The sequence below is a fragment of the Tamandua tetradactyla genome, chromosome 1 (genome assembly GCF_023851605.1).
Source record: "Tamandua tetradactyla isolate mTamTet1 chromosome 1, mTamTet1.pri, whole genome shotgun sequence".
NCBI classification, from domain to species: domain Eukaryota; kingdom Metazoa; phylum Chordata; class Mammalia; order Pilosa; family Myrmecophagidae; genus Tamandua; species Tamandua tetradactyla.
Window position 1 is genome coordinate 83,387,969 of NC_135327.1, and position 26,934 is coordinate 83,414,902.

The following is a 26,934-nucleotide window of genomic DNA, read 5'->3' on the forward strand; positions in this document are numbered from 1 at the left end:
AGTTATATTTGTAAAGAAGAAAGAGGAAATAGATATTGGATGTGCAAATAATGTCTACTGTCTAGCACAAGTAAAATGGCAGGAAAGCCATTTACTGTGTCTGTAATATTTATTCTCTAAAATAAACAAATTTGAATCATATGGCAAAATATTAACAAATTTGTTAGACCTAGGTGGTAGAGACCTGGGTATTTATTATCCTTTCTGTGTCCTCCATGTGTTTAGCATGTTTCTTATTTTAAAAAGAAAAATAGTAGAAAGTAATAGAAGATAGTACTTGGAATATAACTAGCAGTGATTCAATGTCATCTGATCTTTACTGACCTATATGACAGAAGAGAGCGCATGTGTTCTATGTGAGTAAATAGCATCAAATTTGCAAGGAGAGAAAGGAGACAGGTAGAAGGTGATCATCCATTGGTGGGAAGGTGGGCTGGATGAGGTGACCTTGGAAGTTGGAAGTGGTTGGAACTCATGAGTGTGAAGGTCAGAAAGAAGTGAAGGTACATCCCCTAAGACCTCTGACTTTCTCCCATCAATGTCTCAATAGAGGCATTCAAGAGAACTTTAAGGAATGAGATCAGTGTCAAAACAGCACATTTTTTCATTAGTCTCTGATGTAGTTGCCACTGGGAAACTATAGTCAGTATAATCCTTTGTCATATATCCACTATCAAAAATATTGCCTATCTAATCTAAGTTATAATCTTATACAATCTTTTACCATCTTTAATTGCCTTCAAAATATTACAGATTTTATAGATTAAACAATTATCTACAGGTGACATTCTTCTTATTATTTCTTTTAATATATTTGCCTGGTCTTATGTTAATGAAAGTTAAAACATTTTCATCCTGTTTGATTTGGAGCCTTGGATTTTGACCAGATGAAATAGAAAGAAGCGTAGGAAGCCATACTGCATCCTTTCCCTTCTCCTGGCTCTTTGCCTCCAAATACTGACATTTTTACTAGAAAATACTTTCTGCCAGCAGATGGATTGTACCTCTTTAGAGAAATGAAATCCTGCTGAGAAGGTAGTTTTTTCATAGGTTGCATTTTTTTTTGCACTTTTTTTGTTCAGTTTGCAGACTGTGGCTTTCGCCTAGACGGCCAGCTCCCCCTTGCTCCTGTATTATTCATGCACTCGGCCGGAAACACCCACCGAGGGTCGGAGCCAGTTCGTGTTCGAACCATTCGCCAGAGATCCTGTGATTGACACTATTTCTCTTAAATTTTCCATTTGATATTAAGGGCTAACGTACTTTATGTCTGCTTTTAAATTTTCCTAAAGTTTATGGACATTAGTATTACCCTAGATTTTTTTCCAACTGTATTTTTTTATTCTTCCCTTCTCCCTGTTTGATGACATCTGTTACACTTAATTTCTTCTTGAAATGGATCTAAGACTTAGATTTTCCACAGAATTTTAAACAACAGAACTGCACTGAGTAGGCTTCTAAATGAATCTAGAAATAGTAAAAGCATGTAATTCATTGCTCATGCTTTTTACTAGGAATGTATAAAGCATAGAACGTTAATCTAGTCATCAATTCTCTTTCCCCAAATACTCGCCTTCATATAATCTGGCAGGAAAGGCCCCTGGTTGCATTGACCTTAAGACGGTGCTCTTTGGAATCTTTAGAGGAACGCACGTTATTGTAGATGATTGGGGATGGAGGAGCAGAGTTGGGTATTTCCTAACTTTCCTTCCCCTCTGGCATGAATCGAAAACCCTATGAAAGCAAAAGTTGAATGACTTCAGTAGGAAGAAATCCCAAATGCATCTTTTTCTGCCAGTAGGACTTGGTGTGACCCGCAGCCACTTCTAGATGTGCCCCCTCAGGCTCTCCTCAGCCACAGAGCTGGACATAGTCAGTGATGTCTTCATTACATAAATTTCCGTATAAATTCCATAAGATTGTATGTAATTATAGCTAACAAGACACACAAGGCTGGAAGAGGATAACCATAGGCCCAGCACCAGAATTTCTTGGTACCCAGGTCTGGAGTTTCTCCCTACTTTCAAAAGTAGCACCGAGTTCTGATATAAAATGATACCCAGCTTAAGCACACCTCACAAGCCTCTCCCAGTTTTCTACTAAAATACCTCAGAAAAACTAGAGAGGGGTGAAATCTCATACCATGGCCAATGGAACTGATTTGAAAGGTAAAATGTGTTGCCTCTCCACGCTGTGCCCATTTGCTTAAAAGAAGGTGGAAGTCTTTGACTCCACTGAGCCCTTTGTTCTGAAACATAGGTGGGCACCATCAAGAAACAGGCAGTCGTCCCTGCACTTCAAGCTCCCAAGACTGCTAGAGTATTGTTACCTCCAGATAGAGCAGACAGAGAAAAAAATAATAAAGTAAGCAAGTAAAAGCCTACAAAGGAATAGGAAAAAATATTAAGAAGAAGTACCATTCTGGGATGAAGAATAACAAAATGAATCTTGTAACAGAATATTAATATTTTGCAGTTGTCAGCCCCCAAAAGTCATGAAACTTGAGGGTTAAGTTAGTGAAGGGGCACTTCGTTCTCTGCATTTGTAGTACTCTGCTAACTGGTTTGAATTGGATTTGGAAGGAAATAGATTGCATCCTAGAAGGGATATATGGCAAGGTATTTGTTTACTTTATCACTCTATACTTAGTGCCTGGTATGTGATATGAACCCAGTACATATTTGTACAGTAAAGAGATTACTTGTGAACTAAAAGAATGGTTTTGGAAATAATTGGAGGTTGGAATGAGCAGGTCCTATAGGAGCCAAACTCTATAGGGCCTTCTTTGCCAGGCTATAGAATTTGTATTTGATTTTACAAATGCTGTAGGAGCCACTAAATGCTCATAAGAAAAAAGCAATGCTGAGTGAATCAGTGGCCTGGAGGGGAGAGGGTACTAAGGGGAGGAAACCAGTCGGTGCTTCTTGGAAGTATCCACTTTCAGAGGATTTTCCTCTTTCTTTAGCCTTTTTTGGGGGGGTGCATGGTCCAGGAATCAAACCTGGGCCCCCCTCATGGAAGACAAGCATTCTACTACTGAGCCACCCGTGCACCCCCTTGAGCCTTTTTAAGAGGACTTTTCTTTTTAAATTTGTACACTAGATTCTACTTCGTGAAGGCTGCAAGAAGATTCTTGTTGCTGATTCTTTGTCCTTACTGAAGAAAATGCACCGAACTCAAATGAAAGGCGTCCTGGTCGATGGTGGGTGAAATTGAAATGATGATATTCAAACTATTTGCCCTGCTTTGAAAAGAGTCGGAGCAAATAGAATCATCCTTATGATTCTGTGTCTCTGTTTCCTTGTAGAAGAAAACATCTGTGAATCATGCCTTTCTCCTATTCTTCCATCGGGTAAGGTGGTTGGTAGGGGAAAAAATACCGAATATCTGTTGATGATGGGTGGAGTTAGAAGTTTGAAATCAACTAATTGCTGTATATAAAATTTTATAATATTCAGAATAATCAATTTTAAAGAAAAATTTCAGCCCGCAATTTACTCAATTTAATGCTGGTTCTGCCATGCTTAAGAGCAGAGGTTTTTGTTGTTTTTTAAAAACCTTAACAAACAAGCAGACAAACATTCTTAACAGCAGAGGTTCTTAAGAGCTTATTAAAACACAGATTGCAGGCCCCACCTCCACAGTTTCTATAGGTTTGGGTGAGGCCCAAGTGCCTCTCTGTCAAGTTCCAGGTAATATTGATGTTCTTGGTTCAGGGGCCACACTTTGAGAGCCATTGTCTAAAGTATAACAAAATAATGAACTTACTATCAACATGTTTACTACCAAGATAATTATGTATGTCCAAGAAAAAAATTGATAGGTACCTTTTTCCCTTTTCTCTAAACTTTTTCTCTGCTGTATGGTTCTAGGTACCCAGGTTATCTCATATTTCAGTAGAAACGTAATGTTTGCCCATTTACTTAGGACTGTGACTCTTTAAAAGAAAAGCATTTGTTCACTTACAGTTCTTGGTAGATATCTGTGCCTTTATGTGTAAATCTAAACTACCTTAATCTGCAATCTGTGTTTTAACAAGCTCTTAAGAACCTCAATTAAGGATTGTTATGACGTGAGTAAAGTCACATAATTTGAAGTTAGAAATTAGTAAAGTTTAGTTGTATGGGTGATAAAAATACTTTTTAATATAAATTCAGCATAGAGAAACACTAAAAGACCTAGTAGGCCTAGTAATTATAATTACTTATAATTAAGGGACTGTTTAATAGGGCAGTAGCATGAGAAGTTGTTTCATGTAGGTTCTTCTCGAGATGAAATAGGTTTGGATTTTTAAGTGCTTATGTTAAGAACTATAATAGGCACAGGGGTAAAAAATGAACTTCTATAGTGTTTAGACAGTGTTTAGGTAGCATTTTAACATAAAGATACCACATATACCACCACTGTGGTGGTTAGATTAAATTCTCAATTTAATCAGCTAAAAATACCAAATCTTGCCCAAAATAAGCTGGCCCCATAGAGCAGGAGCAGCTGAGTTGACATCCCTGAGCAGAGGTACAGTAATACATAAGGTCTTAGTCAGAACATAGCATATCCAGGATTCAAACTCAGGTCTGTCTATGAACGCAGCAATTTTTCTTGGCAGAGGTGATACGTGTAGAGGCAGAAAGCATTTTTATAAGGCCACAAAATTGATTTCTGCATCAGTAGTATGGGGTATATAAAATGTGTGATATGTTCATATATACTTGCACGTGTACAGATCCTGATAGTAATTTTTAGAGTAAATTTTGGTACATTTGCTGTGAAACTGTCCCCAGTTTGTAGTTTTGGTGACTGAGATTGAGGCTAAGCCCCTAACTTGTGAATCCAATAGCAACAAGATTGTAAAGTCTGATTTGCATTTTGTGTTGCCCTTCAGGAATGCTTTTATAAATAGTCTTCCAAGGGCAGCTTATTGCTGGAAAATTAAAGTACAACAGGACTTTTGATCAAGACTGTTACAAAAGCTCGTTGTTTGCTTGTTGCATTGAGTTTTTTTCCCTCCGCTCTCATCCCCAGATGCAGCCAAGCCTTTCAGCGTGGTGGTCTTCCATTGCCGTCATATGTTCCACAAAGAGTGCCTGCCTGTGCCTAACATGGTGAGTTGACAGCTTAGCAACTTTCGTATAAAGAGAAATTGATGCAATCAGAGGAATGCTCAAAATTATAGCCTGTCATCCTTACTGCTCTATGGGATCTCAAAATTATAATACAACCTTATAAATACAAATAAGAAAAATTAATTTATCTATTTCTGCAATGTAAAAATGTCTAGCACACTATAGTAAGCATTTTAAAGTCATAATTATTTAAGTGAATTCATTCAGGTAAAATTGATGACTGTTGCCCTGTAGACGTGAGAGGCAGTATAAGTGATTTTATACAGATTTTATAGGTGATACAACTTCCTCAACCTGATTTTTATATCATGATGCTGTAAATTTTTATTATCAAGACATCTGCTCCTCCAGGTCGCATTAGACTTATTTTGTTGTAGGATGCCATCTGAGTCACAGAATAACAGCTGGTCTAGACTAAATCCTTTATGAACCAGAAATAATCTTCGCCTGCTCCCCAGCCCCCAACTAACATTACCCTAATATGTTTGCATATTAGAATGGAAAGAGAGGAACATACATGTTTTTTAATCTGTGATTTTTAATTTCATTTTTAGAACTCCCCTGCACAGTTCTGCAACATCTGTAGTGCTAAGAACCGTGGACCAGGAAGTGCAATTTTGGAGATGAAAAAATAGCTCTATTCTGCTTGTCAGTCTCTTCGTCACCACTCTTTTTACGACTCTGTTTTTGCAACAACAGAAGCATTTGTTAACTCCCCTGCTTGTAAGAGATTTGTACGTCTTTATGTTACACTTAAAAAAAATAAGTTTATCTGTGCAGGAACTTTCTCATTGCAGTTACTAAGGAAGATAGGACTTTCCCTAGGCCTTGAAATATTTGGGCTCACGGTTGACATTTCATGTACTTGTTTAGCTCATTCTATTTAGTAATGGAAACTTAAGTCTAGAAGTAATAGATGATTTTTTTAGATCCTATTTAAAACTGTTGAACCACAAAGTGGACTGTTGAGAATTAGCCCCAGCTGCCTGAGAACATGGCAGATGCGCCTTACCCAGCAAGCTCCCTGCGGCCTGCTCATTGTTTGCTGTCCGCTCTTCTGGCAACGGTGCTCACATCTGAATTTGGCTTTTCAAAATGTCATCATCTGTAGTTATCTTCTTAATAGACATTTAATGAAACTGTGCAAATTTTTACCAATTCAGTAATGTCTGGGAATCACTCGCCGATCCCGTGTTCTCTGTGTCCCATAGCTGCAGAGTGTCTGGCCCTGGCAGGAACTCAGCGCTTGCTGATTGAATAAATGTTAGCTCTTCTCATTGTGAAAGACTTACTGGGCTAAATAACTAATGCAAAGAGTTTCTAATTCCCTTATAAGGACTAGAAGAGAGTTTCAGCACCTTAGGGTCTGTGGGGTTATGGTTAGTTTTTTTGTTTTGTTTTGTTTTGCTTTTTGTATGCTATAGGGTGAGGTCACATTTCTTTTTCCAAGTGAATATCCTGTTATTGCAGCACCATTTTTTGTATTTTTGTTTGTTTTGCTTGCTTGTTTTTTGGGAGGTTCATGGACAAGGAATCAAACCCAGTTCTCCTGCATGGCAGGTGAGAATTCTACCACTGAACTATCCTTGCACCCTCTATAGTTAGTTTTTAATAGTAGGGAAGAAATGAGTGACTGCAGAATCTGAGGGTTTGTCAGGAGAAATGGGATTGTCCAGTACCAAATCATGGATATAATGATGCTTCCTATAGCCTTCTCGGGGCCTCCTTTGTTCTCGTAGCACAAAAAGCATGTAAGAAAGAGAGGGAATTTATACTTGTCTTATAATTATTAGTGTTTCTGGATTTACATGTATTGTTATCCTCTACTGTGTGTAAAAATGTGAAAAACACACCCTCGTGGTTCCTGCTGTCCTAGTCCCATAAACAGGAGTAATTTGCTGCTTTTTGCATCTGTCTTTTTGTGGGGAGGGCAGTTGACTAACATGGGCTGAGCACAGATCTTTTCCTAAGCGTCCCTACATGAGTGACATCTCACTAAATTCTCCAAGCATCTCCAAGAAGAAGATATAATATCCCCCAGTTTACAGATGTAGAAATCAAAATGTAGAATATGCCAAGTCAAGATTAACCAGGTGACTGCTTAACTCCAGATTTAAGAAGTAATAGGTCCGAGTTTTTAGGAAATGCAGTTTGTGTCTTTGAATTGGAGTTAAAAAGAATATATGCTAATGAATAAACAGACATTTTCTGTTAATCTTAAATATTTAGAGCTTTTATATGGTTATTATGGCCTAGAGAATCCCCAGCCCTCCCAGTGTCTCCTTATTCTAAGACTGGTGTGCTTTCTGCTGCACTGCTAGTTTTCAGTTTTTCTTTTTTTGCCAGAGACGCTCTTCCTTAACAAAACATCTCACAAGAGAAGACCTATTTGAAACACTTGTCAAAAGTAAAGCTACTCCGCTTTATTGGAGGATAGGAATATATATAGCTGCAAAGTACATATTTCATATACTCTCCTTAAAGTTATTTTGTGACAGCAGTTTTATTTTGCTTTTATTTTTGGCCGAAAGGATTTTATACTAGTTGAAGTATGTTCATCTTTGAGAACTTAACACAATTTTCATGAATTTGGTTGTTGTTGTATAGTTAAATTACCTATTTTAAAATAACAAGCATTTATTGAGCAGTTACTGTGTGCCAGGCACTGTTGTAAGCACTTTACATGAATTATGTCACTAAATCAACATACGAACCCTGTGAGGTTAGCAGCTATCATCGTCATCATCATCATTTTACATACGAGTAAAACTAAAGCATCTAAAGATTAAATAACTTGTCTTGAGATCAAAAAGCTAATAAGTGGTACAGCTAGAGTTCAAGCACATGCTGCCTGCCTTCAAAGTTCACGACCTTAACCCTTACATATTTGATCATTTTTATTAAAAATTACTTATTTGTCAGTGTATAGAAAACAAAATCCACTCTAGCTAACAGCAAGGGATTTATTATAGAGTACCAGGTGGCTTAAGGAATCATTGAAGGCTAAAGAAACAGACCAGAAGAAGAGCTTCCAAGAACAACTTCCAAAACCATCTCACAGATCTGGGCTGTGAAGAGCTGCCATCCCCCTCCCTTCCCCTCCCCCTCCAACCTTGATCTGAGACAGGCAGCCTACAAGCATTGTGAATTGTTTTTAAGTAAATATTATAGAAATAAAAATAATACACATTTTTCAGTTTCAAGCTCACTCTTAGTAACATTAAACTAAGACATATTATGTGTGTGCATATATGTTTAAGAGATATCTCTTTGTTAAATATTACGCTAATTTATTCTGTTTTCCCTGATCAAGACTTGGACTATTAAAACTCCACCAATTTTGACAATAACTTACCCTTACCACACGACTGGGATTCATATCTGGATGGTGCTGTATAAAATCTGGAAAGAAATGCCTTCCTCTTTTCTCAGGCAATGCAGGTTTTGTTATGATGAGGATCAGTGTGATATTAGTAAAGATAGGAGAGAGAATGAAAAGCTCCTCCTTCAGGAGCAGGTTTCCCAGACTTAGCCACTCCCCAGTCCTTTCTTTACATTGCAGCCAGAATGATTGTTCTGAAATGAAACATGGTCATATCATTCCTCTCCTCCAAACTCTCAGGAATCCCCACACTCTGTGTATGAAAACACTTTCAGTCTTTTGCTTGGCCTATGCAACCAGTTGCATTTAACTTTACCACTTCATTTATCATTTCCTGAACTAAAGCCATTATGAATTTACTTGCAGTTCTCTTTACCTTTTTGCTCGCTGTTAGCCTTCGTCCTTCTCTTCTTAGACATGATTCTTCTCTCCCTGACCTCCACAGACTGTGTAGGAGACCTAGTCCTTGTCCTCAGAAAGCACCCAGGCATCAATCTGCCTCTGTCACACAGCACTGCAGTCATGTACGTAGTAGGTATAATCTCTGTCCACAAACTCAGGTCTGTGAAAGAATAAATTTTAAGTCCTCTCTTGAGTCTACCTGCTACCCAGTGGGTAGGTAAAAATCAGATTTTCCTGATTAGTTTAGGGGCCCCTTTCTATCCTGGATTGCCTCTAAGTTTGATTGTGGTAGTAGGGGTGGTCTCATATCCCACTGTGAATGAGAAGGAGGCATCTGTCCCTTAGTTGGCTTCTGTCCATGCTGGCATGGGCTGAAATGCAATCATCCCTACTGGCCTTCCATTGTCTGTACCCACTGCTGGCTTATTTTAGATACCTAGAATCCCAGACAGCCTCTGGGCCTCCGGCTTCCTCTAACCCCACCCCCCACCCCCACCCCCCTCCTGGCCAATAAGCGTCTCAGTCCACCTGCTGTCTCCCAGCTCCTACCATACCACTTTGAGCTCAGGAACCTTTTGGATGAATTGCCTTGTGGATCTGGTGCTCTGAAAAATTCAGAACAAGTAGATCTTTCTTTATTGCTTCTCCATGTCCAAGAGTGTGTTTGAGGTAGATGATGGAGAGGTGGGAAGTTGCTTTCCAAGACTTACCACTTTCAAAGGAAGTAGGAAATGAGGAAACTTCTATTCTCAAAGCTCCTAATTTATCTGGTAGGTCTGACTATCCCATTTAAACCCTACTCAGCCATGAGGTACAAGGCTAGGAGCCCTTTCTCAGCTCCCTTCTCCCTCAGCTTGTCTTTATCTCCTGCTTGTCCCCTTCCCTCCCCCCATGACAGTTGAACACGTTCTCATTGGAGACAGTGGAACTGTCTCTTATGTTATGTATTATTTTTGATGTAAACTTTGGGTTTTAAGACTCAAAAAGCTGAGTTTACTGTAAAACTATTGACTATAAATTTTTAAGAATCTATTTTGGAACTTAAAAACAAAAATCTAGCTTTTCCTTCTCTTCTGTATTTTCTTTCACTACTTGCTGTCTTACTCTGAATAAGGGAGCAATAACAGAAAGCTCAAGGGAAAAAAAAACCTGGTTAGTACGTCAAATATCATCTTGCCAAATCTATTTATATGTCCCTTTCATACTGTGGCCTGTGAGTTCAGTAAGGACAAGAAATGTATTTTCTTCATCTTTGTATCTACAGCCCATGCTACAGTCACCCAAAATGGACACTTGAAAACGTATGATAAACAAAAGCAAGCTCAGTCTCCTCCTCTTACCCCACCCCCACTTGATTGATACAGATATATAGATGGTATTCTGTGGTATGACTTCTAAATGTAGACCTCGGTTGATGGACTTTTTCCTCTACAGGCCCTGTCATCGTCTCCACTTGCTCATATTCCTCCCTCTTGATCCTTCACCACACCATCACACTGGTCTTACTCTCTACTTTCTTCTGGATCAGGGACAATTTATTCTCAAGTTCACCCCAACAGAAACTTTATCTTTGAATGCTCTTCCTCCTCTATCTCCCATCCAGTCTGTCATCTTAGCAGCATACTCTCCTTGGCATCCTCATTGCCGTTGTCCCAGACCCAGGTTCTTAATCTAGAATCTGGATGGGTTAAGATCAGTTCCTCCTCAGTTTTCTTGCCTCCAGCATCCTCAGTGCTCTGATGCATTCTCCTCCCAGCTTCTGTATTAATCTTCCTTCCAGACTGATCCAGTCACATTGCAAGATATTTTGCTATTCCCAATGCTTAAAGTCCCCTTTTGATACATTTTCCGCATGTCTTCAGTCCTTTTCTTCCTCATCAGCTTACCGCGCATCCATCCTTCAAGGCCCAACTTAGTGTCTTAACGTCTCCATGTCTTCTTCCCCAGTAAACTCTGCCCCTGAACTAAACCAGTTTGCATTCTGACCTCCCATGCCTGTGACATAAACATAACAAAGCTATTTATGCGATATATTCTCTCTGCATGTCTTATTTCCTCTAATAAATTGCTCCTCAAAGGAAGAGATCTCTTGGAATTTCCAAAGGCACTTTACAGAAAAGGCAGTCGGTAAATGTCCCTTGATACATTGAGCAAGACCTTGTTCTCCCCCTAGGTCAGGGTTCTTCCCTTAGGAACCAAGTGTTCGAATATATGATAGAAAGACAGTGAAGAGGAGCCTTGCAAGCGTGGGTACCGTTTATGATTTATCTTTCTCAATAGGTGACAGCTAGGAGGGTACATTTGCTTCCTGTAGTTTCCGTTCTTTGCTGCGACTTTCTGAAAACCTTTCTATTCCCTGTCAAATGATCCAGACATAGACATGGGGTCCTTATCTTCAGACACTATAAATGCCTGACTTAACCAATGTATTTAAGTGAACCAAGCTAAACATTTTTTCTAAAATTAATCTAGATTTTTGCCTCAGTTTTAACAGAAAACCTCAGTTTTCCCTTTTGCTTTGATGTTGACATATCAGTGATAAATTTTTGAAATTCTCTCTCCAGTTCTTTTCTTCCTCATCAACTTACCGCCCATCCATCTTCAAGTGTCCGGCTTAGCCTCTTAACATCTCCATGTTTTCTTCCCCAGTAAACTCTGCCCCTCATCTAAACCAGTTTTCAATTCTGACCATACAAAATACGATCATGTATTTTGTATCCAAGCCAAGAGCGGGTGGAGGAGAGCGCTATTAAAAACGGCTCCAGGATGACAGGTGAAACCAGGACTGTCCCTGGCAACCTAGAAAATCTGTCACCCCCTCTGATTCAGTACTAACAGTTCAATACTACATTTAACAGAATGATAAAAATAATGTGACTTAAGCCAAAACCGACTAAAGGTTTTGCTTTCTGAGGAAGAGGTACAGTTCAATCAGTGGAGGAAAAATCTTTATACTGCTCATTTTCACTTTTAGAGACTGGTGGGAGGATGGAGATACAGGTTGAAATGGTTGAAAGGAAACACAAACTTCAAAACAACTTTAGATTCCTTGCTGCCAAGCAGAACAAGGTACTGAAGCTTAAGATTAGCAGACATTAGCCCAGAGTTCTGTCAAAGTGAGGGGCATTGAGAGGTGAGGGTTTTAGGAAAAAAAGAGCCCAAGAAAAAACCTGTGAACTTGGAGGCGGGGGGGCGATCAAAAGACTTTTAAGAAACGGAAAGATTAATGTTCAATTTTATGTTGCATTGATGCCAACTCCCCCATTTCCCTCAGATGTTCAGTGAAGTCTGCTATGTGAACTGTCACCTGTGAGTAGTTTTTAGGGAAAGCTGAGGCACCTTGTTCCACTCCCCAACCCTAAAGAGCAAACAGAAGTGTTTTCCAATTTACATGGGCCATCAGTGACTGATAAAAAATATACAGTGACATTTTAATTGACTATTTGTCCTAACACAGAAAATAGTGTTCTCCATGTCAGGGCACTTTGTTTAAGACGCTTTTTTTAAAACAGGGATTTTGATGAAGTAGAGAGGAGTAGTTAGGAGAGTGACAGAATTTGAAATCATACTACTTAAGAAACAAGGGAAGGAATCATATAGTACATTGCCTTAAATACGTAAGAACTGATGGGGTATTCAATTGTAAGGTTTAGAGGTTGGTCATGTAGAAAGGCGAAAGGAAAGGAAGGGACCTTTCTTTCATATTACTTGAGAAATCTAATTACTAAGCTTAATCAGTGGAAGTTACAGCAAAGAAGATGTTAAGTCTACATCAGGGAACTTTATAACATCTGGAGTGGTTTGGCAGCAGGAAAGTATGCCCCTGTAAAGTCATGGCCCTGGAGAGAGAGGAGTTGTCTTGAGCCAAGGCTGGCAACCATCTGTCACTCTGCCACAGCCCAAACCCTAGGTGGCAAGTTGATCTCTAAGGCCCCTTTCCACTTGCCACAAATCCAGTCCTCTAGAAACAGCGGATTTTATTAGTGGCTCTCATACCTTGTTATTCTTATGCCCAGATTCTGTACCCATCTTCCCTGTGTCTGAATGCCCACGTCTTAGGCTGGCTTCTGAATTCGCTGTCACTACAGGGACCTTCCCATCATCCGCCCCAATAAGATCTACCTGTCTTTCCCATCCAAACATTTTGCAGCTTCCTTTTATTTTTTTTTGCCAGTTTAATGCCTATTCAACTTACAACAATGCTAGTTCTTACAGAGCTGTCAATATCTCTTCTATTTTGTTTCTTAGTTCTTTCCTAAAAGGAAATGAGTATGCTAGTGTATAATAATCCCTTATTCTGTAGACAGAATCTGTCTCCACAACAGAAAAAGCTACCGCTGCTGTACAAAGGACCACTGCCTGAATGTCTGATAAATAGTCAGGAAGCCACCCGTCCAGTCATACAATGGATCTCTTCAGAATGCCATGTCTTTATCATTTCTCCAGGTACTATTTACCATATGCTCTTTCTCTGGTTTCCTGGTGCCAAGCAGCCCCCTCCAAAATGTAAAATTGAGAGTTGTGTAAACTCAAGGACATGGATTTCTATTTCTAAAGTTCTAAAGCAGATGTTTCTGAGGGCTTAGTAAAATATTTATAGATGATGTTACCCTTATTTGGAGTTCATTTTAATACGGGTAGCTTCTTTAAGATTCTTTTTGGATTCAATAAAAAACACATGAAGACTTAGGTTTAAATTATATTCATTTACCTGTACAAACCATTCAATAGCATGACTTTGCATTAGTTCAGGTTCTTTCTTACAAGTGACAGAAACCAATCTCAAACTAAGCTTTTTTTCATCGAAGTGGAGAATTTATTAAAAGGAGTTAGCTTGCAAGAAAGATGGAACTGTAGCTGGGCCTTAGGAACTCTGGTGAGGCCAGAGCTCTTTCCATCTGAAAAGGAGACCCTTGCGCAGCCTGGTGAGACAAGGTTGACTTCCTGGAGGAGTTGCCACCCACAACTGACTTTCAAAAAAATGGACGGCTGAGCCTAGGAGAACCATGGCTACCTGGAGCTGTTTTACCACAAAGATGGGCAATGCATCGATATTTGAGCCAGGCCTTTCAGCTGCATTCTCACACCTGGCTTCTCAGTTATGAACAGTGTCAGCTAAAGAGTGGGAACTATCCCACAAGAAGGAGTGGGGTCTGGGCTCAACTTATTAATATTGGGAGAAGAAGGGATGGCAAGTAGGAAAAGAGGGCTGTTCCTCCAGACCCTTCCTTCTAGCTAATTCCCACACAATCCTAACCTTCATATCATCAACCATCAATTGCCTTTGCCTGCCCAGATGAGGCTAGCTTTCCTGTCAAGTAGCTTCACAGGAACTTGAATTTCTTTGATGATTTCAAAGGACTACTGCCTGAATTTCTGATAAATATAGCCAGGAAGCCACCAGTCCAGTCATACAATGGATCTCTTCAGAATGCCATGTCTTTATCATTTCTTAAGGTACTATTCACCATGCTTGTTCTCTGGTTTCCTGGTGTCAAGCAGCCCCCTCCAAAATGTAAAATTGAGAGTTGTGTAAACTCAAGGACATGGATTTCTAATTCTAAAATTCTAAAGCAGATGCTCCTGAGGGCTTAGTAAAATATTTATATAATATTGGAATTATTTAATTTTTAACTCCCACAAAACTATAAACTCCTAGAAAGCGAAAAGTGTCTTCTTAGTTGTATCTCCAGTGTTTAGTTAAGTGCCTGGGGACGTGTATAAATGATACTCATATATTTGTTCACTGATGGGTGGGATAACAGTGGGGTTGAACCTGCATCAGTTCTCCTCTACTCAGACCTACATCTAGCTAGCTGCTGAAGGCAAGACAGAGAAGTGCGTTAACTTCTGCAGAAGCCTAATCCTGGACCAATCTTCTTTCAATCTTCAAGTGGCTAAGTATAGAGCTATCACCATGGTAGTTTTTACGTAGTGCAAACACGGAGTATCAGGCATGATCCTTTCTGTGCTGTGGAGATATTTAAAAAAGGAAAGAAAGAAAAGGAAAGAAAGGAAAAGAGTAGGACATATTGGTCTTAGAATTAGAAGGTCAAGGAGTTGACCTAATCAACAGATCTCATGTGCTGTTACTTTTTGATGATAGAGAAGTTATGTTAAGGGCTTCCTTTCCTTGAAATTGCTATTTTCTGGAGCCTCTGAATACCCTAGGTCCAAAATAACTCAGAATTTGCCTCTCTCCTTTCTGTGCTCAAATAGCATCTTGTACATTTCTATTGCACAGCATATCTTGGTTATTAAAATGTCCATCTGCTCCAGTAGGCTGCAAACTCTGGAATGGAACATCTGTTTTGTTCTTATATATTCCTCAGAGCCCGTTAAAGGGTTTGTCAAATTGTCAAGGCCTAATGTTTTATAGATAAATAAATGGATGGACACAAGCAGCTCTGAAGAAGACAATGCCACCAAAGATAGTTGTGTGCCTTCTATCTACCTTTAGATGACCCTTTATTCAAGGCTGTACCCTTAGGGCATAGTTGGGATGCTCTTTGAAGTTCACTTCTATCTGATAGGCACATTACATAGTCTCATGTAATCCTTATAATAACCTGTAGTTAAGTGCTTTTATCCTCATTTGACCAAGATGCTGACAGACCCAAAGAGCTGTAACCTTTAGATAACCTGGTATTCAAGACTGCACTCTTTACTACATAGTTAGGATACTTCTTCAAGATCACTGGGAGATACTGGTTTATACTTTTCTTCCCAAAGTGCCTGCACTGTCTAATATTCATTTAATCTAGAAAAATGAGTTTAATAACGACCTCAGCAACCTGACACTACACTCAGCTAAGATTTTATGGATATAATGTTTATTTGTGGTCACTTATAATGGAAACTTTATTTTTTCAGTAACAAATGGTGAAATTTCTAAATGGAAAAGACATACTGGCCTCCAGAGACTTGAGCTAAACTTTATCCTAGAAATGCATTTACAGTCCACCTGAGACACAGCTCAGGGGAAAAAGAGCCCTTGTTTTCCAATGGCTTTAAAACATTCTCTGTATTCACTGTGATTGGCCCAGCTTGGTCCATATGCACACACTTGGAATGGAGTTTTTTTTTTTTTTTACATGGGCAGGCACCGGGACTTGACTTGAACCCGGGTCCTCAGGCATGGCAGGCAAGCACTCTTACCTGCTGAGCCACCATGGCCCGCCCGAGGATAACTTTTTTAAACCATAACCACTGTCTGTTTATCTAAAAAATTAATAATTCATTGATATCGTCAAATATCCAGTCAGTATTCACATTTGCTTGATCACCTTACAAATATTTTTAGTTATTTTGTTCAAATAAGGAACCTAATAAGATCATATTGATGTCACTTAAGTCTCTTACTGTATAGCTTCTTCCTGTATGGAAGGCGAACCTTCTACCACTGAACCACCCATGTGCCCCAATTTTATATTTTTATGGAAGAAAATTTGGAAAATGCAAAAATGGCCAATGTAATCATTTAAATGACCACCCAAATCCCAAGATGATCAACTTTTTGGTCTTATTTCCTTCTTAGCAGAGTTCAAGGTAAAAAGCAAAAATAACACCATTATGGCAAGACCTCTCATTGCCACCTACTCCTTCTCCTTTTTTCACATCATATGTATATATAGCATTATTTCCTTAAAATGAATTCTCAGCTCAAATGATATGCCCATTTTTAAGAGTTTTGAAACATGTTACCAAATTACCCTCCAGAAAGAGCATGCCTTCCAGCAAGGCTTCTTACCAGCTGTGTATGAGAACATGAACATCATTTTCAATAATTAGTGGGCCTGGAATAGAAAAATGATTGGCTTGGAAAGGTCAAGGAAGCCTTTGGAATCTATAGATGTCTGAGAGGAAAGAAGGTTTCATTCCTGGAGGGTCAGCCAAAAGTGAGACAGAGAGCAAATGTGGGCCTCCAGAAAGGAGGTGAGTCTGGGAGGGTGGGTGGCTTGTTATAGGGAGTGGAACATTATTGCTAGCTCTTAATGAGACAGCAGTGTAAAAATTTGGCATATTGAGTAAGAAGCTCTTAACAGTCAAACAGACCTTTATAAGCAGCAGGGGGGTGAGTCTCCTTGAAGAATTCTGCTGACACAGTCTGTTGGACTAGTGTTGTCCTGACAACTGAGAATTAAAACCTTTCAAGTCTGCCTAAGTCCATTCATCTAGGAGCCTTTCTGATGGAGCAAATCAATCTGCAAGTCTGTCCTTGAACATAGCCTTCTTTCTAATATAAAGGCAGTGCCAGTTTTTCCATAAAAATGTCTCCAAATCTTTTTCATTTTCTAACCAAGTATATACTTCTGCATACTGTTGAACCTTTCCAGGACGTCTGCTTAAAAAAGAGACGAGTATTACCTTAGTCAAATTATATATTGTTCCTGTCTGTGTGGTTTTGCAATCTCATAAGTAGCTGAAGCTTAACCAAAAATGGCCTTCAATATTGTAAATTCCACAAAAATAGGTTGCCACAGTCTTAACTAAATACAAAGAATACAGACAGCTTAAGACATGATTCCTGCCTTCCAGAAGTTCAGAAATTCCTTTAAATATATAGAGCATACAAACAACAAAAATCACTTTTAAATAGGAAAAAACAAAGTCAAACAACCCAACTCGTAAATAGGCAAAAGAAAGGAAGTGCTTCACTGAAAAGTTAAAAAAAAAAAAAAAAAAAAAAGGCAAAATGACAGAAAAAGCTTCACCTCGTTAATGTTCAGGGAAATGCAGTAAATGCTACCGAAACTGTTGGCAAAGGTACAGGGAATATATAGATTTATATACTGTAGGTTGGAGGTGTAAATTGGTCACAGCTTTCTTGGAAGGTAACTTGGCAACATTAAGTTTAAAAATCTATGTAGCTCATCTCAGCAGTCCAACTTTTAGATTCTATTCTAGAGAAATGCTCACAATTGTTCACAAAAACGTGACCAAAGATGATTACTGTAAACAGTCAGAAAAGGCTCGTTTTAGCCGTGGTTCCTTGATGCTAGGGGAGTCGGGAGAACACTGGTAAGTACTAAAATGGGCTGCCCTCCCCAAGGCACATTATAAGGTGGAAACATGTAAATTGAAAAACAATGCATACAAAATGGTCCCATCATGTGCAAAAAACCCAAAGCAATCACATTTTTTAGGCACATATGTATATGCAGGTAAATGCTTATGAATGGATAGAAATAACAGCAGTTACATTTGGAGTGAGGAAGAGGATGGGGGAGAGGATTGGAAAAGGATTTTTTGGGGGGCTCTGTTTGTATTATTTTTAGAAGAATGTATTTATATGTTACTTGGGTGACCAAAGAATAACAATAGAAATTTTGAATAGGAATGCCACGGCAGACTGTGATTTTTATAGCTATACATTTCCTTCTATCAGCAAGGTAGTTCCATCTCTTTGACCCTCTCCTCCCAGAGAGTAAATGTCCCTCATCACTTTGTATCTTTTGACTTATAGTAGGTCCCTCAGTGTTTCACGTGGCTGTGTGTGAAGCTGTGCCTTGCCATTTCTTCCAACAACAGTTCAATTTTAAGTTCATCCTGACCTGGAAAGAACTCTGTAAAAATGCCATTTGTTGGTGCATTTCTTAATGACATCAAAGGAAAATATCCGTATCAGTTAATATTTTGATTTTGTGGGCTTGCTTAATAAGGTCAAGGTACAGTTTTAGAATTAATGCTCTAAGGCATTTTCTCAGAGCCAATTATGTGGATTTGCCATATCATCAGGCTTGTGGGTGATGTACTTTTTTTAAGAAGGCGGCAAAACTTGGCTTGCATCCTTTTGAAAGGCGTGATTTTATTTTCTCAATCTGTGCATCGTGTGACCAGTGCTGGGATGTTGGAAAAGCTGCTAGGATCAATGATAAAAAATAAACTTTTAATTTTAAACTAAAGTAAGAGAAAAGGTAAAATCATGTTTGTGTGATAATTTGAATGAAGATAATCTTGACAATTTCATCAATAAGGTAAGCTCATGATATAAGCAATGATTTCATTTTTCTGGAAGAAATCTACTGAAGATGTGTGTAGCTGTTTGAAGCCATATGTACCCTAGAAAAACATGTTCAAACATGTTCTTAAATCTGATTCATTTCTATGTGAACCCATTGTAAGTAGGATCTTTTAATGAGGTTATGTCAGTTAAAAAGATGTGACCCACCTCAGTCAGGATGGGTCTGAGTCCCACTGGAGTTCTTTATAAGTGGACTGAAATTCAGACAGAAAAAGCCACAGAGGGAGCAGCTAGCACATGGATATCAACAGAATCCTGAAGAGAAGGGAGAGACTTGGAGATGCTGCCAGGAGCCTTGCCACGTGACAAACTAAGAATCAAGGATCACCGGCAGCCAGCTTCAGAAACCATAGTCTTTGGGAAGAAAGCATCTCCTTGATGATGACTTGAGTTGGACTTTCTCTTAGCCTCAAAACCATAAGCTAATAAAATCCTATTGTTTAACCCAACCCATTCCATGTTGTTCACTTAAGCAGTGTAGGAAACCAAAGCTAAAGATTGTCAGATGAAATACAAGGGAGGAGAAAATGTCCATCCCAGAATGCTGACCATACATAGGATTGTTGGATGGAGGAGTATTTTGTAATGGTTTTGAGGAAAAGATTCAAGCAGCGATTCAGTCTCAGCATATGGAAAAAGGTGTAGAGTGTATAAGATCTTTTGTGTACTCCAGTTGAATTTACTCATGTATTTATCACCATCATTTGATAGGTATTTAAATAAAACTCAGGCAGGCTGTAATACATACAAAATAGGAATGGTCTCCAGTATTGTACCTGGGATAATTTGTGATTTGAGAAATTTTTTTATTCTCTGCCTTCTTCAAGCTCTTCAGTATTAAGGAAACAATAAAAGAAAATAGAGGGAGAGAAAAGTAAATAAAAATTAAGGTGGGCACAATATATCTCACATGCTTTTCTTACCAGATGACTGCTTCAAACCATAGAGAATGGCAGAGGTGACCCAGGCTAGGTCATAAAAGTGACATGTGCTTCCATCCTTCTCTACTGGAATGCTCACTCATAGTCATCATGCTGTGAGGAATTCCAGGCCACACTTGGAGAGGCCCCGAACAGGTGTTATAGCTGACAACTCAGAAAAAGTCTCAGAAGAGAGTGAGTATCAACTGTTGAAACATGTTGAGTGAGGAAAATTCTTCAAGACTCCAGCCCCGCCACCATCTGAATGCAATCCCAACTGAGAACTGCCCAGCTGAGCCCAGCCAAACCCCAGAAGAACCATGAGAAATAATAAATAATTGCTTTTATTGGGGGGGGTGGGAGGGTGCATGGTCCAGGAATTGAACTCCAGTCTCCTGCATGGAAGTTGGGCATCCTACCACTGAACCACCCATGCACCCTATTGTTTTGAGTCCCTAAATTGTAGGAGGATTAGTTACAAGCAATAGGTGACCAGAGCATTAATGGTTCATCACCTTTCTCCTGAGCAATACCCAAGGTAGATAGCCCTGTTTGCACAGAACTAGCTGATTAGTCAAGGGCATTCTACTCCCTGTATTCTTCACATCCTTCAGCAGATGCTAAATCCTCTTGCTCCTACCACCAAAAGAATGCTCAATACCCACCCTCCCGTCCAACTTACTGCTGCGGTTCTAGTTCAGTCTTTTGTGACCTTAATGTGGGGTGCTCAGTGTTCCCATATGGAAAATTCTTCCCAGCATTCCTTGCAAAATTTATGTTTTTGCCAATACCAAGAAAGATCCATTGAAATTGTGAAAATTGGGATAAGTATTATAATTCGCTGATGATTAAAATGTAATGAGTAGGGCAGTACAATGGTGCTTAGTGACAGAATTCTCGCCTGCCATGCTGGAGACCCAGGTTCAATTCCTGGAACCTGCCCCTGCCAAAAAAAAAAAAAAAAGATGTAATGAGCAACATGGAGATGTTATAGTTTCAAGGGAATCTGCTGTCATCAACAGCCAGAAATCTTAATACTTAAGTTGAAGATTAGTGTCAATATTTTCAGAAACTGAGACAGGAGCATGGAGGGAAGCTGTTACCAACTAGTCAGACAATCTGGCTTGTAGCTGTTGGACCAAGTTATAAGGATGTGTTTGTGGTCCTATCTACCAATGCTGAGTCATTCTTACAAACAAAATAAGTATTAATCACTTCATGTACATGGTATACTTTATGCAAATCCTATGAATGGGATTCCAAATGACAACAAGCTTTGGAAGCAAAATAAGCCCTTAAATTGGCACTTTTGACATGTGATCCTATGTAGTGGTGTTAAACTTGCTAGGAGATCCAAATATTATGTTACTTTTGAATATTACCCAATCACTGGTGTTTTACAGTGTTTGGGTATTTGACATAATAGTTCTTTGTAAATACTTTAGCAGAAGAAATGCAAAGAGAAGATGAATGTTGTGGAATATTTCAACAGGAGATTAGAAACTGATCAAAAATCAGAATTAGCAAAACAATACAGATTATAAATTTCAATAGCAAAACCAAAATAAAAGCAAAAGGACAAAATATTTGCATTGATAAAAAGGAATAAGCATATGTGAAGCAGTGTGTCCCCTATCACCCAACTTGAAGATGCTTTGGGGTGCACTCTTAACAATTCAACCAATGGCAATGTGACATGAAAGATATTTTTTCCATATACAGAAGATGTGTCATATACACAAAAGAGCATTAAGACTCTTTTGGGGGCAGTGCAGTGGTGGCGTAGTGGCAGAATTCTCGCCTGCCATGCTGGTGACCCGGGATTGTTTCCTGTTACCAGCTCATGTATTACAAAAACAAACAAAAAAAAATCCAAGACTATATCGGGTGGGACAACTGGCGTTTTATATGTTTAAAAATATCATTTAAAGAGTGAATAACTTTTAAATATTAAATATGATAGGTCAATTTTTTGAATGATTTTTACTTCACATTTATTTTGTGTTATTAGACCCATCTTATAATGTTTCTTATTATCGAATGTCTCTGTCAGGTAGAGATTACTTTTACATATTGTTGAGATATATAATTTTGTCACAATATATTAGTTGACAATAAAAAATAAACTATTCATTTGTTATATCTTTTTTAACATAAAATTGAAGCTTCTAGTATATAAGACTATCATATAAAAATGATTTACCATTTATTATTATTATGGTCACACATTATTTTAAAGCATAAAAATAAAGGGTTTTGTAAAATACAGAAACAGCTTATGATTTGGCAAATTCATGAAAATTCCCAGGAATTCTACTTTCTTGTCCCCTAACCCTAAAGATAAATCTGTCAAGAATTTGAAAACACTACTTGAACTACTGCCTCTGCCTCCTACTTGGCCTTGCCTTCATTTTTGCCACATTCTGTCTCTCAGAAAGGTCCTTCAGAAATATGAAGCTGTGAATCCCCTCATTTTCCTGCTCAGAACTGCCTAGTGGTGTCCCACAGCACTTTTGTTGACATAATCCTTATCTGGACAAAATTTTAAGAATTCATCCCTATATATATATATATATATATATATATACACATTTATTTATAAATTCCATATATGTACTACTATATGGAACCAGTAGTTCTTAAAACAAGCAAAATATAAAGCTTTAAAAGGATGGATTTTTAAAAATACTTACAGAACTTCTAATATACCTTCCAGAAAATCAGAGAATCCTTTTGGGTAACTTCTCAGAGACCATGCTCCCTGCTTTGGTGTCCACTGATTTGAAGGGTAAAGTCTAAATTCCTTAATTATTTTCTTCACGATCAGGCCATCCCCCACCTCTCCAGCTCTTTGTGGTCCAAGCAGGTTGAACTACTTGAGGTCTCTGTATGTGGAAGGTTTTTTCTCATTTTTGCCCTACGCATTTTGTCCTTGCTGCCTAGAATAATCTGTCTACTATTTTGCTTGGTGAAATTCCTTCTTGTTTGGAAGCCTCAGCCTAAACTTCACCTTTTCCAAGAAGGTTACTTTACCGACTCTAAGAATTAGTGAATCATAATCATCATTATTATTTTTATGATTATCAGTTGCTGCTACTATTCACAGGTTGCCTGTTTTGTCCCAGGCAGAGCCCCATCTTATGTAATCTCTGCCACAGCCCAGTGAGATTCTTAGTGTACCCCCTTTTCAGATGAAGAAACAAGGGCTCAGTCTCTCTGGTTCCAGAGCCCAATGCTCTGGGCTGACTGCCTTCTGGCAATTTCTTTCGCAAACCTTATCCCATTGCTATAAGCATTTCCATGGCTGTATCCCTCACAAGGCAGTGAGCCCCTGGAAAACTGGGGCTGCCTTTCAACCATCTTTGTATTCATGCTCTCCAGCATCATAACTGACATGAGAACAGCACTCAATAAATGATTGCTGAATTCATTCGTAAGTAATTTTTCAAATACTTTGTGATTCTTTGTAGTTTGTAGTTAGGTTCAGGGGTCAACTTGGCCAGGCGATGGTGCCCTGTTTTCCTGTTGCTGTGGACTTAAATCATCAGCATATGAGGATTTCAAACTGCTGCCAAGGGGATGGAAGAGTGAACTTCCATGCAAGGCTGTGCTATGGATCTTGCTGAGGTCAGATGACAGAAGTCTGTTCCCATCAATTTGTGAGACTATGTGACTTTCTCTAGCAGTGCTCATTGGCTGGGGACTGGGAATAGTGAAATAGCGAGATGGGCTATTTACAGATAGGTTTTGGCTATTGGATCCAGCATAAGGTAGTTTGACTAGATCACATTTGACAAACAGGAAGGCCAAAGGTATAGAGTCTGTGGCAAAACCTAAAGAGAAAGTGCATAGGGAAAGAGGGAGTGCTGGGATGGTAGCACAGGAGATTATTATTAGAGTATTGGGTGCTCCTGTAAAAGCTTTCTGAGATGAATAATTCCAGATAACTACAAGGTTTAAGGTATGACCTTGAGAGTGGATAGCTGAGGGGAGGTCATTGGAGACAGACATTGGAATCAGGTGTGTTGTTCAGGCCATTCACCTGGACATCGCAGGAAGCCTGGAGGCAGGGGCCAGGACTTCAGCAACTGTATCAGGAGAGAAGGTGCCAAAGAGAACGGGCACATGTTCAGGGCAGCAAGCAGTTTTATACTAAATAGAGGAATAATGGTGTTGAGGCAAGCAGCTCTGAGAAGTAAAGAACAGGCTGAATCTTCTCCAAGCCCCGGAAGGCTGGCTGAGATGAGCAGCCTGCACTGGTGGGGAAAGTGGACCTGCAGTGGATGCCCAGGATGTGGATGGAGCATGCAGGGCTAGTTGGTTGCTGTAGAGGAAGGTATTCATTATGGAATGGGGGTTCAAGAGTGCCCAGATGGAAGATTTAGGAGGGAGGGGAGCTGAGGAAGATTCAAAAGAGGACGCCCCTTTTTTAGATGAGCAGTATGGTTTGGGTTTCCTTGAGGCTGATAGCTGTGAGAAGCAGGTATGAGGGCCCCACTGTTCCCCCGTGGGTTGTGTGGGTGGGTGTGCCTAGGGCCACAGGCTCTGTGTGACAAAAGCACCCTACAGAGAGTGGGCTCCATTGTGAAAGTCAGTGGGAAGGACACACTTCATCTTCTGGGACCACAGCCACAAAAGTGTCTTCATGTTCATTTGGAAGAAGCAGTCCAGAAAATAATATTTTCGATTAAAAGAAAAGTGTTGTTTGGTCAAGAGATGGAAAAATCCAGAAAAGGAAACAGAAAACCCTCTCAGTGAGCCATGTGGCCCATGAATGGGCATGCGGGAAAGTACCTTTCCGACTGTAGCTGAAATATCAGTTTTCAACCGAAATCAAACCTCACTCAGTGAGTTAAAAATGGAAAAAATAAAGAAGTTCAAAATGGTCTAGCTTGTAAACTCTGACATATATATTTGTAAGCACATACATCCCTTTAGGGGATAAACTCAGCATTGAGGAGAAAGCTCTTGTTAGGTTTCCATCATGGCAGCCTGCCCTTTGGAATCCCCATATGTAAACACTCTGTTAGAACTTCAGATGAAAACACCAAATCTTTTCACTATTTAAAAACTAAGTGTCAAACAATCTGCATATCACCTAATACCATCTGGCCTGGAAACTTCATTAGGTTGAAATGGATTTGTCTCTTAGACTAGGTTGTTGCCCTAATTAAAAAAAAAAAAAATTAAAAATTGCTGTTTTATTTTTCTCTTATTGCAAAAATTAAACACGTTCATTTAAATAAAAAAGAGAATCAGAAAAATAAAGTCACAAAGGCTGCCCATCATCACAACACTTAGTATTAACCATTGTTAAGATCCTGGAATACATTTTTCCAGTTTTCCTGAGTGAAGCAGGGGTTTTCCTGGCATGTATTTTCTGGTTCTCACCGTTCATTCTGTCTGTTTTTTTTGTCAGTTGTAAATTACTCCCATACCATCCCTCCTACTCAACCAGCATAAATTCTTTAAACAAAGCAATCATGCTAGAGGCAAATTGGGATTTCAGGACTCCCTGAAATATGGCAGATGGCTGACAACTACTTCAGATCTTCAGTTGGATGTCTTACTTCTCTATAATCCCAGACCAATATGAAGCATTAGTAAACACTCAATGTTTGTTGAATGAATGAACTATGAATGAATGAAAAGGTCTTTCTTTGCTCCTATTCTGTGTGACTCACCTAAGATGATTCAGTGTGTGAGGGTGAAAGTTCCTTAACACACAGAGAGAGACTTTATGTCATGGCCTTTAGGAAAAAACCTACAAAATCACAATTAATAGTCTTTAGAACTCACTACTCCAGTGTTTCCATCAAGCACAGAAAACAAAAGGTTTTGCAGTGAGATGAGTTTGGGAAATAGTAAAAACTCTCTTTCCCCTATTGGAAATTCAAAAAAAAATGTATTAGTAGGTTAAAAGTTCTGAGGGTCCAATAATAAAGACACCCGTGTCAAATCAACTTTTATTTTGCAGAGATGGAAACTTGAGCCTGGAAATTGAGGGTGACCTGCCCAAGCCAGGCAGCTAAGGAGCACACCTGCGCTTCACTGAGCGCCCCCTTGTTTCTGGGTCAGAGCTCTTTCCATTACTTCCTACAAATGCCCTTCCTCTCCAGGTTTCTGTCGCTTCAAAAAGATTCAGAGGAAAACTTCTAAAACAGGACCGATGGGACATTTTTAGCACCTAATGAGCTGGTTTTTCCAGAGCATGAGAAAGTTCATGTGGTTCACGTTTTGCCTTAAGATGCGGGGCTTGTTGCCAGGCGGTTCCTGGGCTGGTTGTTACTTAAACACCAGCCACCTAAAATGAAAGTTTATACAGGGGACAGCACTTGAGGTGAAAATAATAAAGGACTTCCGATGGTCCATGGATGGTGATAAATAAATGATGATGTCCCCGCCTATATTTATGAGATTCATGGCTCCAATACAATATTTATATAGAAATATAAAATGTTACAACTAGGGTGCATTCATATAACCATTGTGGTGAATTCTTTCATTTATCACAGAAATGACATTGTCCACATACACAGATTTTAAAGTAATTTAAAATTCCCCAGAAAACACACAAAACATTTTTTTAAATAGTAAGCCCAGTGGAAATCTTTTTACATGTACCATATCTGCCTGCCTATTTTTTTTCTTTGCAAAGAGTAAGTTGCAGGAGGAGGGCAGGGGCGGTCTGCCGTACTGTCCTGGGTGGCAGGACCAATGTCCACACCCAGCTGCCCAAGCCCACCTGACCAGGATAGAGCCCACGTGCCGAGGACTGTGTCTACATGTCTGCACCCACATGCCCTGGAGAGCGTCCCCGCCCGCTGTGCCGGCCTGCACCAGTCCACATCGTGAAAAGGTCAAATTCCTGCGCTGGTTTCACTGCAAACAATCCACACCCAACACAGGGCCCACCAGGTCCCCACCTACCAGACCTCGACACCATTCAGGGAAGCCCAAGGCCACACAGCCGGCACGTGGAAGGCCACCCCTGCACTGGTCACCGCAGCAGATCAGCCAGAGCTGGAGCCCAAAGACCTAGAACCATCAACAGTTTACTAACAGAAACAAGAGACCCAGTTT

The 26,934-nt window shown here is 39.4% G+C and overlaps 1 protein-coding gene and 1 long non-coding RNA gene across 5 annotated transcripts in view; one reads left to right on the plus strand and one right to left on the minus strand.

Moving 5' to 3' along the window:
- The window catches only part of VPS41 (VPS41 subunit of HOPS complex), a 216,387-nt gene extending 208,072 nt beyond the window's left edge, over nt 1-8,315 (plus strand). For all 4 annotated transcript variants that reach the window (XM_077119493.1, XM_077119494.1, XM_077119496.1 and 1 more), the window contains 4 exons: nt 3,103-3,202; nt 3,308-3,352; nt 5,023-5,102; nt 5,678-8,315. In XM_077119493.1, the coding sequence (XP_076975608.1) occupies nt 3,103-3,202; nt 3,308-3,352; nt 5,023-5,102; nt 5,678-5,758 (306 nt within the window). In that variant the 3' untranslated portion in view covers nt 5,759-8,315. The remainder of the gene's footprint in view (nt 1-3,102; nt 3,203-3,307; nt 3,353-5,022; nt 5,103-5,677) is intronic.
- LOC143649515 (uncharacterized) lies at nt 1,575-26,910 on the minus strand. The gene is made up of 3 exons (XR_013159078.1): nt 26,782-26,910; nt 8,882-9,067; nt 1,575-1,734 (listed from the first exon to the last, which is right to left on the minus strand). It is a non-coding gene; the product is annotated as an uncharacterized LOC143649515 (long non-coding RNA).
- Between the last annotated feature and the right edge of the window lie 24 nt (nt 26,911-26,934).